Source organism: Otolemur garnettii, unplaced genomic scaffold (genome assembly GCF_000181295.1).
Source record: "Otolemur garnettii isolate 467f Iridium unplaced genomic scaffold, OtoGar3 scaffold00076, whole genome shotgun sequence".
Classification (NCBI taxonomy): Eukaryota; Metazoa; Chordata; class Mammalia; order Primates; family Galagidae; genus Otolemur; species Otolemur garnettii.
Window position 1 is genome coordinate 2,894,597 of NW_003852471.1, and position 15,586 is coordinate 2,910,182.

A 15,586-nucleotide genomic window follows, 5' to 3' on the forward strand; every position below is an offset into this window, starting at 1 on the left:
ATATATAGGCTCATGAAAGATTTTCTCAATGTTACAAAGCTAGGTATTGGTGGCACCAGGAGGACAGTTCAAACAGTTTGGCTTCACGGCCTTTTTCTTATTCACTATATCATAGGTAAATATTAAAAAGGTGATAAAATGTACAAGCACATGATATGTCTAAATGCAAGTAGGGCTTAAAAAGAAGAAAAAGCTGTGTAGTTAAGAGCTGGCAGGAAAACTTCAGGAGAAAAGAGAGACATTTTCTTTGTGCTTGCACTGGAGGGAAACTGTTCCGTGGTACTATTTATTTAAGATGCTATGGTGGATGGACAGTTCCATGTTGTGTGAAGGGTTAGAGACTAAGAAATAAATGTCAAAACAAAAATTTTGACCTTTTTAAAAATCTCAAAAGATCAAATTAGACTTGTTTGAGGTCAAAACCACCCGGCAGAACACAGCATGATTTCAAGAGTATTATCTGGTGGTACCAACACCAAGATACTAAGAGCCAAGGGTGTGAAATATCCCGGTTGGTACTGAGACACACCGGTAAATAAGCTCCAGGCTTTCCCAACCCTGTGGGTGGGTTGGGACAGCAGTTTCTAACAACATCTGACCACCCTTACATGGAAGTCTTTAGGTTCCCACACTTTGAATTAAAGATATTTTACTACAATTCCTATTATAATGAGTTCTCATTTTACTTAAATAAATATATCACAGGAAGAAATTTTAACAAGGATGGTGACCTCATTGACTGGTGGACTCAACAATCTGCAAATAATTTTAAAGAGCAATCTCAATGCATGGTGTACCAGTATGGAAACTTTTCCTGGGACCTGGCAGGTGGACAGCACGTATGTTGATAGCCTTCTCTCAAAAATCCTTAGATCTATTCAATTCTCAGTGAAATGTTGATGCTATTCTCAATGGTATTAACAAAGGGTCTTTTTCTAAACAGCTCAATGGAATTAATACGCTGGGAGAAAACATTGCTGACAATGGAGGTATTGGCCAAGCATACAGAGTAAGTAATAATGTTTTCTTCCCATTTTAATGAATGGAGTGTTTATCACATTGAATCATTTATATAAAGACTTTTGAAAAAAAAACCACACACACATATAATATAAACAGTAAATGATGAACATAAAATGGAAAAAATGTGATGAGAAAGGGGTTTGTAAACGTATCGACCATAAGGGTCAATACAGTTGATGTGATAGAGTTGAATACATCTCTTAAGTTTGCAACAATAAAAATACACACACATGAAAAAGAAACACAGAACAGCAACAGAAATGAGGAGATAAGCAAGTGCCACAAAAGAGGCAACATTTTTCTAAAATTAATCTCTGAAATAAATGTTATAGAAATGATATCCCATTGGAAGGATTATTTCAGACTCATTGATCAACATAATGAATAGGACTCTCGGTTTCGCAGCAGGTGGAGTAGAATTTGGGAACAATACTCAGCATAAATTAGAGGTGTAATACTAGACCACAGTCCATCTGGCATGACACAATAAGGCACTGAAGTGGTATTGTTCCGACACGTGGCCTTACAGTCAACCAAACTGACATATGCAAAGAAGTATTATCAACAGAGCATCCCTTAGGATTCCCCCTTAGATTGCCATTTGTTCTTGCATTTGATAAGTGTTTACTGAGATTTTACTGTGGTTGGGCATTATTCTAGGTGCTAGAGATATAGCAGCAAACATTCCATTAAAAATATCATTATTTGATGTCCTGAACAGAGGATGTTCTAGTGGATGCCATGTGTATAAGAAAAGTAGGGATTTTCACCAATAGGTGGAAGGATGGTGGACTTGGAAGCAATGAGGAGCGAGAAGGGTGATTTTAAGTGCTGCTCGCAATTCTGAGGTAGTCTATGCATGGCAGAGTGAACAGAGTCTACATGAGATGGTACATGGGACAAGGTGTCCCTGGGCTAGAACTAGGTTTCCCTAAAATAACAATGGCTGGAATGATTGCTGCAGTGGGTGAGAATGCAGGATTATCTGTTCATAGAAATGTTTGGGATAGATGGGAGGAGAAGAATATGAGTGGTTCAGTCAGAGAAAAGAAAGGATCAGAGAAGTGTAGGGAGAGATGACTGATGGGTCCTGTGTGTAGGCAGTGATCAGGATGATCAGAGCATGAAGCTTGGAGGGTTAAGCCTGCTCTGTGTCCAAAGGAATAAGTCCCGGTCAATACCTGGAGGGCGGTGGTTCCTGCTGCCTTGAAGGCCTGGTAATTTTCTTTTGCTGGATGCAGGACATTGTGCATTTTACTCTTTGGGTGTTGGATTATTTTGTTGTTGTTGTTTTTCTATAAACATTCTTGAGCTTCATTCTAGGATATAGTTAAATTCATTGAAAATGATTTGATCCTTCTGGGTCTTGCTTGAGAACTTGGTAGGTGGGACTGGGACAGTTCTCGGTCTAAGGACAGTTATTTCCCACTGCTGAGACAAGATTCCACCACATAAATCTTGGGCTTTCTATTCTTGTCCTGTGTGAGTACCAGGCATTTTTACTTCTAAGCTTGTTGAATGATTCTTTTCCTAGCATTGAGTAGTTTGTTCATACACATCTTCAGGTCAATACTGAGCCCGAGGGTGACCATCTGCGATCTCTTTTTGTGTAGGTTTTTTCCTCTGTAGAACCTGTCCATGGTGTCTCTGAACTCTCAGATTCTCCTGAGCTTGAGGAGTTCCCCAGGCTCAGACTGAGGTTCTCTATCCTAGGTTGTTGCCTAAAAAATCTCAGGACAATAAATTTGACTATCCTAGGATGTACTTTTTTTTGTTTACCATCTCTCAGGGATCATTGTTTTTTTTCCCCTTTGATGTCCAGTGTTATGCAAACCATTGCTTCATAATATTTTTCTATCATTTGATTGTTTCAGCAGGAGGTTAAACCCAGTCACTTTATCATGGCTGGAAGTGAAAGGCATTAGATCTCTTAATTTTCCCATAGTGATTCTAATATACAATGAGATGGAGAATCACTACTGGATGAATCCAGCCAAAGTTCAAGTTAATGGTATATAGTTCTGTAGAAACTCTTACCTGGAGAAAGTGTAGAATTATAATTGAAGGAAAATATAACTATGCAAATCACAGTTATTGTCACAAATATTATCACACCTTGAGAATGCTTTTCTCTCCTGCTAGACTGTGTGCCCCCTAAGAGGGAGCAGGGACATGCCTTCCCCATATCCCTAGTACCTTTATATAGTAGAGGGTCAATAAATCTATGTTGATGGTGAATAGGAAGAAATGAAATATATCTATCTTCTGTTTGTCTAATTGATCACTTTTCTTTATATTAATATAGAAATTACACATCTCAAAAAAATTGTTGTCAATCCCTTTTCAATTATATTTAGTAGAGGGAAACTATTGTTTTTCAATAACGTTTATAAATCCTTAAGAGTTAAGAACATTTTATGACATTCAAGTTACCTAAAGTCCTTCCTTCTAATGTATTATAACTGAAGTTCAGTCTATTTTGTCCTGTCTTTAAGGGACCAGAATAGTTGCATAGCCTTATCCTCAGGCTCATAAGATACTAGGCCTCTAAGGAATCTCAAGAGAAACCCTTGACTTTTGGTAAGAATTACTCAGATTGAGTCTGGTGAGTCTATTTTGCTAAGAGTAGTGACTAAGCCTCACACAGCAATTGCAGACTTCCTTGGCAATTCATTCATCCAAGAGGCTGCCCTCATTCATAGAACAGCATGTAGACAAGTTTTTCATCACTTATTTTAGTCATCCATTCATTCAACTGACATTTATTGATCATCTAACTTATGCTAGCTTCTTGTCATCTGCTAATCACTATCATGTTCTTTTCAGAGCATTTGTAAATACATTCTAGTTTTCTCTCTAATCCATGAAATAGTTGTAGTTTGCCAGTCTAAATTATTATGTATTATGAGAGTGATTTTGATATAAAGGTTAATTACTTGGTTACATGGTCTTTTGCAAAGGCTTATATACAAACTTAGAAATTATAATCATTTTTTTTTATTTTATCAACTGCCTAGGCATATCAGAATTATGTTAAAAAGCACGGTGAAGAAAAATTACTTCCTGGACTTAACCTGAATCACAAACAACTGTTTTTCTTGAACTTTGCCCAGGTATTGCATCTCTCTTGAATGATAGATATGGAAATTATTTTGAATTAAGATTTCATAGTAACTTAGTACATACCAAGTTTTCTAGTTTTAATCAATTGTGGCAGAGCATTTGACTTGACTAACTTTCTTTGTCTATGATAAGCTGTCAGATCATATTAATGATGAATAATATATTCCCAGTCATACATTATTTGATGAGTCAATGGCTGAGTGGTGCGAATTTTGATTTAATTTTGCTTCTTCCCCCTAAACAGCTCAAACAATAATCTTCTATTGACCCTGAGAATGCTATTTTTCTTCTTCTATTCCTATCTTAGGTATGGTGTGGGACCTACAGGCCAGAATATGCAGTCAACTCCATTAAAACAGATGTGCACAGTCCAGGCAATTTCAGGTGCGTGGGGATGAAGAGCAACCAGGTTGCTCCTGTGTTGGCTCCATTGCTTCCATATTGGAAACATGGCCTTTCCTAACTCTGGTTATAAACATTTCAAAATATGGTACTGCTGCTTCCTTTTTTTTTTTTTTTTTGAGAGTCAAAGGATCAACAGGACACATTGTGTTTTTACACCAGCATAGCCTTGGCTGCTCTTTTTCCTAGAATCTGTGTGTCCAAGGCTTAGCACTTGATGAATTCCTATAAAGATGAGGTCTCAGAACAGAAGGTCCATTTTAAGCTAGTGCAAAAACATTTCTATGAGGGTCTACATGGTTTAGTTCTAGACCAAGGAGTTACAAATTTTAAAGAAAAATTTTCATTCAACATAAGGAAAAACTTTATATTAATTAGAGGTTCTCCAACTTGGAGTAGCAGCATTCCCAACACTCCAGAGGAAAATACCCTGAAGCAGAGGTCAGAGAAGACTAGTCCATCAAGGGTGCTACAGGAAAATAGTTCAGAGGGCAACTTCTAACTCAGTTAGAAGATAGAAGTTCTTCCCAAATTAGAAAATCGAGTTAGAAGATAGAAGTTAGAAGTTAGAGTTAGAAGATAGAAGTTCTTCCCAAATTAGAAAATCGACGAGAACAATCGAACTTCTAACAATAGAAGTTAGAAGATAGAAGTTAGAAGTTAGAGTTAGAAGATAGAAGTTCTTCCCAAATTAGAAAATCGACGAGAACAATGGACAGAAAGAGAATCGTTCTAATCAATATTTGAATATTAAATCCCAGATTCTGTTGTGTTTTAGGAGTGAATTCCTAATGCTTAACACTGAGTCACTCACTGGCTGACCAACTGCTACACCTGTCAGGCAAGAAAGTCTGGGGGGAAATCCTAAAATTTTCTAGGATGGTTGGAAAATGGAATTGGAGAACAAATGGAATAAACTTCAAAAGCACTACCTAAAATGTGTGTAAACACACTGCTGTGGGGAAGAAAACACATTCATTTATAAGGAAAAACATGTTCAGTTATGAATCTACAAAGTAACATATTCAAAAATGAAATAATTGACTCAGCTTGCTGCAGCCTGGTCGCTGTCACCATCATCACCACGATCTAGTATCTGCCTTCACAATTCTTTCCCAGTCCATTCACTCAACAACTGTTTAGCGTGTGGAATCCCAACTAAATTTTGTCATACTAAATAAAATTTTTAAATTAGCTGCTTTTTAGGTATTATGCAACAAAAGTCACTGGAGCCATTCCCAGGATGGCTTACCCAAGAAACTTATAGTTTTAATTTCTTTTCTTTTTATTTATTTTGTACAGTTTTAATTCTTAGAAGTTTGCCTTTTTCCTTACTGAAGTCTTTAGAAGTTAAGGCTTAAGAATGTAATTCTGAGAATAGCAGAAGGATACACAAACCACCATATAATAAATTTCTCAAGGCTTTGTCCTACATTTCCCCGTGAGCTAAAACATAAAAACCTCAGTAAACTTAAGTAATATTATTATGATACCTGTGTGTCTGTCATCCTCAGAACATGAGAGGTTACAAATTATTTTTTTGGCAGTAAAGTTTGTCTCTTTAGAATTATAACATTTTAATCTTAAATGCTGAATTAAAAATTTTTTTTCTAAAATATACCTTCTTGCCCCAACAAAAGGGGTTTGTTTGTTATCCTGAACAAAATCTGACCTCTTTTTTTCTGATGACACAGACAACTCTTATGTTCATTAGCTATGGCTTTGCTCTTTAAAAATTTGGTGAAATCGGGTTGTGCCTATGGCTCAAAAGGGTAGGGCACCAGCCCCATATGACGGAGGTGATGGGTTCAAACCCAGCCCTGGCCAAAAACTGCAAAAAAAAAAAAAAAATTTTTTTTCAATTAAAAAAAAAAAATGTAGTGAAATCCTCAAAAGCTGTAGCAGATGAAACTATTTACACCTACAGCAGGGATGAGGCTTCTCGACTTCTCATTTTGTCCTTTTACTCAAATTTTTCTGCATATTTGTCTCTTCTTTAATTCTCTTCCCTGTTATTCTATTGCCTGCCATTAGCCACCCATTTCTCCGTTCTGATTAGCTCAGAAAACATATTATTAGGTTCACGTGGTAAAAATGAGCATAAGCTTTGGAGGAAGAAAAACTGAGCTGCACCCTTGGTTCCACCACGTACTAGCTGTTAAACTCTGTCCCTCAGTTTCCTGATATGTAAAATGAGAATTAAATTATCACGAGAGGTGTTGGAGAATTCAGGTTGATGTCTACGAGATGTGTATTATATAGAAGTGTTTGAAAATTAGTCCTAAGATTAGTTTTAGGTAAGAAGTAGGAACAGAATAAGATCCTATGAAAAATATTTATAGACTTTGCTACATTTCCACAACAGTGGACAGTGAAGGGCTTTTTGTGGCTTATTTTTCGTGTTCTACACCCCTTAGAATGTTAGTACCTGATTACCCATTCAGTGGTAGATAGGTAAGGAAGGTGTTAGGTAACTATTTCATACCCCCACTTTCAAACTGAAAATAATACTTTATTATAAATATGTGAAATTACTTGTATCTTTCATTTTTTTGTTGTTGTTCTGGCCCCAAAGGTGCCCCTTTGACTATTTCTCATTCATAATAAGAGAAATATGTACGTGTGTTTTTGTTTTTGTTTTAAGTGTAAACGGAGTGCCAACCTTTTGTCAAGGAAATAATTATTTTCTCTGGAGGTAAAAAGATTTCCTTGGCAAAAGGTTGAGGTTACATTTAGTTTTGGAAACAGGCTGCTTCCTGGCTGTACAAAGTAAAACACATTTTTAAAGAACTTTACTAATAGACATTGAGCTACTATTGAAAATTTGTACTTGGTGGTTTATGTAAAAATATTTTTGAAACAGAGGGATATTTATAACCCTATGCTCAAAAAGCCGCACTGTTAAAAACAAAAGGCAAAATATACTTGATGTAAAACAATCTATAAAAACATATTTGTTAGGTCTCACCCATAATTATTTTCTTCTTTGTAGCTAAAGCCTTGTGGACTTTAAAATGAACTTTTAAAACCTTTTGAAAAAACCTTTTCCCTTTAGTCATCTAGAAATTTAACATTTAAATATTTACTACCTTTTGGAAATCCAGATTTTAGTTAGACCAAATCCATCATCATGTCAGAAAATGGTGATTTTCTGTAATAATAATACCATATAATTTATAAATATGTTTCTAAAATTATTTAGGTGTATTATTTCTATGTAATAATAATATAGAAAAGTCTGATAATTTTTAAAGTGAGTCCAAATAAACAAAATGATTTAGATGCTTCAGTTGCTCAATATTACTGACAAAGTGAGATTCAGTCTTACTATGAGACCAATGTATAACTTTCTTATGAAAGCTATAACCCATTTATAGCCCAAGAAGAAGGGGAAAGGGAAGAGGGAGGGGAGAGAGGAGGATGGGTGGAGGGAGAGTAATTGGTGGGACCACACCTACAGTGCATCTTACAAGGGTACATGAGAAATTTACTAGGTGTAGAATGTAAATGTCTTAACACAATAACTAAGAAAATACCATAAAGGCTATGTTCACCAGTTTGATGAAAACATTTCAAATTGTATATAAAACCAGCACATTGTACCCCGTGATTGCATTAATGTACACAGCTATGATTTAATTAAAAAAAAAAATAATAATAATAAAGGACAGCACTTTATAACAAGCAAGAAATGTTTTTCACAGTGAAATTTCTAATACTTTTGAAAGAATATTCTTTCTAGTATTTTAAGTAGTAGTCAAGAAATATGGCTACTTCACTCATTTTATTCTATAATTTAGCATGATTAGTCTAAACTCTTTTTGAAATACTGGGTTTTTTTCCATTTACCTCAAATGCTAGCAGAATTTTTTCCTGATATTTTATAAATATCAGTATGAATTTTGGTGGGCTTTGTAAAATTTCTGTTAGAACCTAATAATTTTTAGCCCATATCTAGAAATGTATTTGGGCATTTATTTCTTTACAAATGTATAGTGGGACATGACACTGACCAATGTGACTTTGCTTTGAAACTAAGTAAAATTTAGTTCATGATAAGGCTGAGTGTCGTGGTTCATGCCTTATCCCAGCACTCTGGGAGGCCGAGGCAGGAGGTGGATTGCCTGAGCTTACAGGTTCAAGACTAGCCTGAACAAGAGTGAGACCATGATCTGAAAAATAGCTGGGCATTGTGGTGGGCACCTGTAATCCCGGCTACTTGGGAGGCTGAGACAAGAGAATGGCTTGAATCTAAAAGTTTGAGGTTGCTGTGAGCTATGACACCACAGCACTCTACCAAAGGTGACAAAATGAGACTCTGTCTGAAAAAAAAATTAATTAATGATAAAGAGTAGATAGTTTACCCCTGAATGAAGCCAGTTAACCTTGTAATCAAGTCATTCATTTAAAAGAAGTAACAAAAGATTGTGAGAACACTCGTTAATTGTAAAAACTCATTCAATAACTCAAAATTTCCATTAATTACAGGCAGGAGTAGTCAGATACTTTATAGGATATAAAGTCCATTCTTTATCATGAACCGCACAGTGTTGGCTGTTATATCTCCTAGATGTTTTATTAACAATAGAAGTGATTATTTGCCACGGGAATAGGCAGCAGTTGTACAATAAATTATTAAATAATCAATGAAAATCTTTATTATCTCTGTTATGAGAAATACAAAACAAGAAGTTACATAGCTTTTATGCAGCAGAAAATTCATGTACATATTCTGTGTAATACTAATGAAATATGATCTCGCTCTCAGAGAAGGGATTCATTTTATTAATAATGTATCCACTTTTCAGAATAGATTCTTCATATCATTCACTCAGAGATTTGGTGTTATAAACACCAAACATTAATTAGAGTCCTAGGAATGTAAGTGAGGCCCTTATGGGTTGTTGACCTGATTATTCAGGATTACATGATCTAAGTGAAATCTCAGCAGGAAAGAGAAGAGATCAGACTGGTGTGCACAGGCGAATGCATACTGGGTTGAGTGCTCGTGCATTTCCAGCAGACAGCAGTGTTTTTCAAAGACTTTTCTTTCATTGAGGTGTTTTTTTGTTTGCTATCTTATTTATTAATTATTTTTTAAATTTTTAAGAGAAATACAGAATGAAGTCACTGGTTTAGACATTTTTTACTGAAGAACTTGTCCCCATATAACTAAATTTAAGACGCAGTCCTTTTGGAAAATTTTAATTAAATAAAAACCAAAAAAAGTGCAGCTTTTCTAGTCAATGACTTTTAAATTCCTACCCTGTCAACCAGGGAGCTCTTACTCCCAGAGTGAGGAGTGTCCAGGCCACTGTGATGACTTTGCCAGTACCTGGGGCTTCCTGAATTGGGAAGAGGATTGGATTAAATGAATCAAGCTCCTCTCTAACATAAAGAATCGTCAAGCCTACAACCTGAAAAGACTAAAAACCAATGCAAATTCCTAATTTCTAAGATCTTTTAATTCCTACCTATCCTACTTAGGGTCACCTTTGTACATTATAGAAATGAATTTGGTTTTATTTTCCTAACGAACAATGGAAGTCCATTTTTCACAGTTCTGAAGGCTGGATGTGAAAGATGAGGGTGCCGGCACGATCAGGCTCAGTCCTGGTGAGGGCCATCTTCAGGCCTGCATGGAGACTTTTCATATCATTACTTGATCAAAGAATCAATGTGTACTTTAATATTTCAGAAAACACAAACCTCTTTTTTTTACATCAAGTTAAGTCCTCTAAGCTCCTGGCCTAAGCTAAAACATAAGCAATTTAATTTCAGTGCATTACTTTCTAAGGTTAAACAGAAATCTAAAGTCATCACAGGGGCCTAGAAGTGAGGGAATAGCTTCTATCTCCAGCCTGCCATGGTCACTGCTAAGACCCTTCAGTCTGAGAGCTTCAGCTGAAGTCAGGTGGCTTCATCTCCTTCGAGGAGTCTTGGGGAAGGGCTGCCAGAGCCTCCATTCTTCCAGTTCAGGTTCACCAACAGCCAAATACCAGTCCTGTCCCCACTTCATTCATGGGGAAACCAGTCATCTTCCACTCAAGTGGACTAACAGATCTTTTTCTTTTTTTTTAATTTCATAATGTTAGGGGGTACACATTTTGTTTACATACTTTGTACAGATTGAGTAAAAATTATACTTATATATATGCATAACTTTGACTCAGTTCTGCTTTCATATATGCACATGTGCCCTTTACCCAGGTAGTGTACCCAATAGGTGTGAATTTACTCATCCCTCCTCCCTAGCTTAATTTTCATTGAGATTTACTTCCATAGATGCACTTAAGTGTTGATCCATTAATTCCAATTTGGTGTTGATAATGTGTTTGTTTCTCTATTCTTGTGATGTTTCACTTAGAAGAATAGTATCCAGTTCCCTCCAGGTTGTCCAAAAGGATAGCACATTGCCAGCAGTACTCCGCAATGTGCATGCACTTCATCCTCTTAATCCATTCATGTATTGGTGGGCACTTGGGTTGTTTCCACATCTTTGTGACTTGAACTGCACTGCTATAAACAATTAAGTGCAAGTGTCCTTTTTACAAAATGACCTTTTTTCCTTTGAGCGTATACCCAGTAGTGGGATTCTAGATCATATAGTTAGTCTACTTTGAGTTTTGAGGTGTCTCCATCCAGTTTTCCATAAAGTTATACAGCCCCACCAACAGTTTATGTAAGAGTTCCTCACACCAGCATTTATTGTTTTGGGACTTTTGTGGTTTTGATTTGCATTTCCCTAAAGATTAGAGATGTTGAGCATTTTTTTCACGAGTTTGTTGGCCATTGTCTATCTTCATTTGAAAAGTTTCTGTTCATGTCCTTTGCCCACTTTTTAATGGGCTTGTTTGGCTATAGTAATCAGAACAGCATGGTATGGATGCAAAAATGGACCCATAGACCTGTGGGTCAGAACAGAGAACCCAGACGTGAAATCATCCTTTTATCTCCATCTGATTTTTGACAAAACGGATTAAAACATCTTCAGCAAATTCCCCAGCCCTATTTCCACTTCACCTCAACCCTCCCACACCAGAAAGATTCCTTTAGGAGCCCTGAAAAGCAAACCAAAAAGGGTTACACCTTCTCTGCAGGGAGGGGATGTGTAAAGGGGCAATGGAGGGCTAATATGTTGATGGGTGACATGAGAAAGTCAGACTTACATGAAGTCCATGAGGATCTCTCTTCCCTGCATTTGGTCCATAATAGAAAAAAAAGAACTGTAAACAGTGTTTCTATTCATTATGCCCTGTTGCCTCTCTGCAGGTAATCACCATGACCACAGATTCATCCATTCATTCATACTGAGTCCTGAGATGCATATTGTTATGCTGGGCTTGGAGGGTGAGCAGAGAGCAAGACAAGGGCACAGCACCATCCTCCCTTGGTATCCATCAGGGAGTAGTTCCAGGAGCCCCCCCACAGACACCAAAATCCATGGATGCTCAAGTCCCTGATATAAAATGGTGTAGATTTGATTGTAACCTATGCACACCCTCCCTCTAGGGGAGGTAATTAGTAATCACTTCTAGATTATTAATAATAACTATCACAACATAAATGTTGTATAAGTAGTTGTTATTCTGTATTGTTTAGGGAATAATGACAAGAAAAATGTCCATGTATGTTCAGTAAAGACGTCACTTCCACACACATGTATTTTCATCCATGGCTGGTGGAATCCACAGGTATGGAACACATGGATAGGAAGGGAAGACTACATTTTGCCTTCATCAAAATTATAGTCCAGTGGGTATGTAGGGAAGTAAAGGAGGGGAACAAATCATTGTAAATCATGATAAGTGCTTTGCTGGGATAGTAGAAGTCAGAGGAACTAGTTTAGATGATAGTCAAAGAATGCCACCAGGAGGTGGGTTCTAAGCAAAGGCATGAAGGGTGAGAAGAAGTTAGCCATATAACAGCTGCAGGTAACTTTCCAGGGAGTTGGTAACAGCAGGCCCTGAAGAGGGAAAGGGCATGGCTGGTTTGAGGGACAGAGGAGGTCAGCATACTGGGTCTTCCAAAACTTCCCCCTAAAGTCACCATACACAGAGAAAATTAGAAATTCTTGCTAAATGTACCTTTATTTACAAAAAATTCATTGTAGAATTTTGTAAAATATTTTAAAAATATTCTATACATGTTGGCTGTCTTTTTGTAAAACTGTAATATTTTACAAATTATATGTTCTAAATAAAGGGACATTTAGCAACAATTTCCCATTTTCCCCATCCATGGCAACGTTAGAGGCAGATTTGGGGATACTTCGAGGAGGCCGGGAAGGTAGGCTGGAGCCAATAAGACCTTGGAGGTTATGGAGAGAAGAATATGACTTTCCTTCAAGGCCCTGCAAGGTTTTAAGTAAGAAACTATGGAATCTGATTTAAATTTGTAAAGATCCCTCTGTCGGCTATGTGGAAATGGGGTGGAGAGGAGAGATGTGCTGGAATGGACCCACGGTAGGCATGTGCAGATGGAGAATGGGGTGGAGAGGAGAGATGTGCTGGGATGGACCCACGGTAGGCATGTGCAGATGAGAGAGTTCTGGAATCAGAGCAGCCTCTCCTGTCACTCACTCCTGGTCTTCCCCTCCCCATAGTCCACGCGCCCAGCCCCTTCCTCCCAACCCAAGGTGAGTGTGGCCCCTGCTGGTCCCAACAGCCAGAGAAGAAAAGGAGCTGATTCAGGGTTCAGGGTTGGTGTGAAAAACATCACCTCTGCATCACAGTGCTGACCTGTTTCTCCCCTCAGATGCTGCCCAGTCCTGATAGGGAGTTGGACTGTGTTGTTTTTTGCCCACTGGGGTCAGAGATAAGTAGAAATTGGCATTTTGCCAGCCTTTTCCAGTTATTCAGGCCAAATCCAGTTTCTGATATTTAAGGAGTCCTTGTGGAAAAACAAATAAATAAGTAATGACTCTCTGTCTTCCCTCCTAAACCAAATGAGTCAATATCTGATGAAATCCTACTTCGTTTTCAATTATTCTGTGAGCCCTGTCAAGAGGTAGTGAGAAATTGTGATTTTATTCTTTAACCAAACTCTTATTACAACTCCAAACAGCCAATGACAAATTAGTCATTTATTTTCCAAACACATATAGACTATTTGTAAATTATTAACTCTCTGTAACAACCTTAAGACTCATACTCTATTGTGTAGAAACTGAGGCACATGGAGGCCTCATGAAACAAGATTCAGACCGTGCGATCTGTCTCCAAAATCTGGGCGCTTCCCTCCTGTACTTCATTATCTCTCCATTGAAAAATTTTATGGACAGGGAGGCACTGACTCATTGTGCCCATTTTTCTTTTTTCTTTTCAACTTTGATTTCCAAATTCCCTCACTTGGCCGGTACAGAGCCATGGTACAGAGCCCCAGCGTGATATGGATGTAACTATCAAATGCCAATGGTGACTTTTTGTTTATTTGTTTGTTTCAAAGGATTATTGGGACTTTGCAAAATTCTGCCGAGTTTTCAGAAGCCTTTCACTGCCGCAAGAATTCATACATGAATCCAGAAAAGAAATGCCGGGTTTGGTGATCTCAGAAGAAGCAGCAGCAGCACAGCCTTGGCCAAATTTGCCAACATCACAGGGATGGGAAACTCTAGTTGGGGAGAAAATGGGCCCTGGGAGTCACTGAAGTGTCCTGGGGGGACTTCACAGAGATGAGAGCATCATCATGCAGGTGAAATTAGGCTATTCTAGAAAAGAAAGGCTGTGAAGGCAGCAAGGGGGTCTAAGGTCTATTCAATCACTTCTCACTGTGTAAATAACGCTTAATCTCTACGGATAATATTACCCTTCGTTTCTGTTTCCTTTATGGCCTGCCAGTTCAATGTGGTCCCTTGAAAACAGTGCTCACCACATGGGGGTAACAGTGGGATTCGTGAGAATTGGTGAAATCCCCTGGGATTTCTAACTGAGAGTAGAAAGAAGATGCTGAAGACGGCTGAGTCCCAGAAGCACAGAGGTGACATGGGTTTAAACGCACTGCCTGAGAACTTGTTTTTACTTTTGTTTGCAACATTCATGCGCCTTCAAAATCCTTCCAAAGAATTCTTACACGCAGAGGGGCCTTGGGCTTATATAGGTTTAAGCTCATTTTTCCATGCATCAGTTATTCATTCTGTGACCATTTTATTTTAAGCCCTCTTAGGGCAAAAATGAATGTCTAAAATGGTTTTTTGGTTGTTCTACCGGCCTTGACTAATACTGAGATTCTTGAGGCCCCCTGTAATTTTCTAAGCAGTTTCTTGCTCTGTCTCTCAAAACCTTGGCCTTTTTAAGAGATTTATATGTAATGTATAAATAATAATTTTTATATTTAATTATTAACTACATTCATGACTAAGTAACTGTTACACGTAATCATGGAATGCTGCAGTCTCAGACCAGGATAAACAGTTATATAAAGTGGTATACAAAGGACAGTAGGAGACTTTTTAAACTTAGTAATCATATTGATGAAAAGCTTTAAGCACAAACTTCGGGGTGAATGGTGCCAGGGGACAATTATCTGGAGATTTATAATACCTGCAGCTTATAAGCAGGACTTTTAAAATGAAGTCTGTCGCCGAGGGTGGATCTGATAAAAGGGGAAAACTGTGTCTTTATAGATCTGTGTCTCCTATCTTTTCAGGTCTGTCATCTGATGGAAATATTTTGATAATAAATTGAAATCGTGAGCCCATTATTCACTAAGCCTTTGTGCCAGCCGTCTAGTTTTAGGAAGTACATTTCTGAATAGGTGGGCCTGTGTCTAGAATTCTAAGTGACACGGCATTCTGGACCAGTCCTGTCTGTTCCCTGGTAGAGGTTTATCTCTCGCAACATCTGTGCTCCTCTTTTTCCCTTCCCCATTGACTAGTTGGAGATCTAATGAACATTTCAAAAGAAGTACACTTCCAGGGCAGTGCCTGTGGCTCAAGGAGTAGGGCGCTGGCCCCATATATGGGGGGGTGGCAGGTTCAAGCCTGGCCCTGGCCAAAACTGCAAAAAAAAAAAAAAAAGTACACTTCCAAAATACTTAT

The 15,586-nt window shown here is 37.8% G+C and overlaps 1 protein-coding gene across 4 annotated transcripts in view; it reads left to right on the plus strand.

Moving 5' to 3' along the window:
• MME (membrane metalloendopeptidase) overlaps positions 1 to 15,257 on the plus strand; it is a 95,211-nt gene extending 79,954 nt beyond the window's left edge. For 3 of the 4 annotated variants that reach the window (XM_012807834.2, XM_012807833.2, XM_023515670.1), the window contains 5 exons: positions 706 to 839; positions 944 to 1,009; positions 4,041 to 4,136; positions 4,454 to 4,530; positions 13,996 to 14,371. In XM_012807834.2, the coding sequence (XP_012663288.1) occupies positions 706 to 839; positions 944 to 1,009; positions 4,041 to 4,136; positions 4,454 to 4,530; positions 13,996 to 14,095 (473 nt within the window). In that variant the 3' untranslated portion in view covers positions 14,096 to 14,371. Of the gene's footprint in view, positions 1 to 705; positions 840 to 943; positions 1,010 to 4,040; positions 4,137 to 4,453; positions 4,531 to 13,995 lie in introns of all 4 variants that reach the window. The other variant, XM_023515669.1, reaches the window with a different exon arrangement.
• Positions 15,258 to 15,586: the final 329 nt, after the last annotated feature.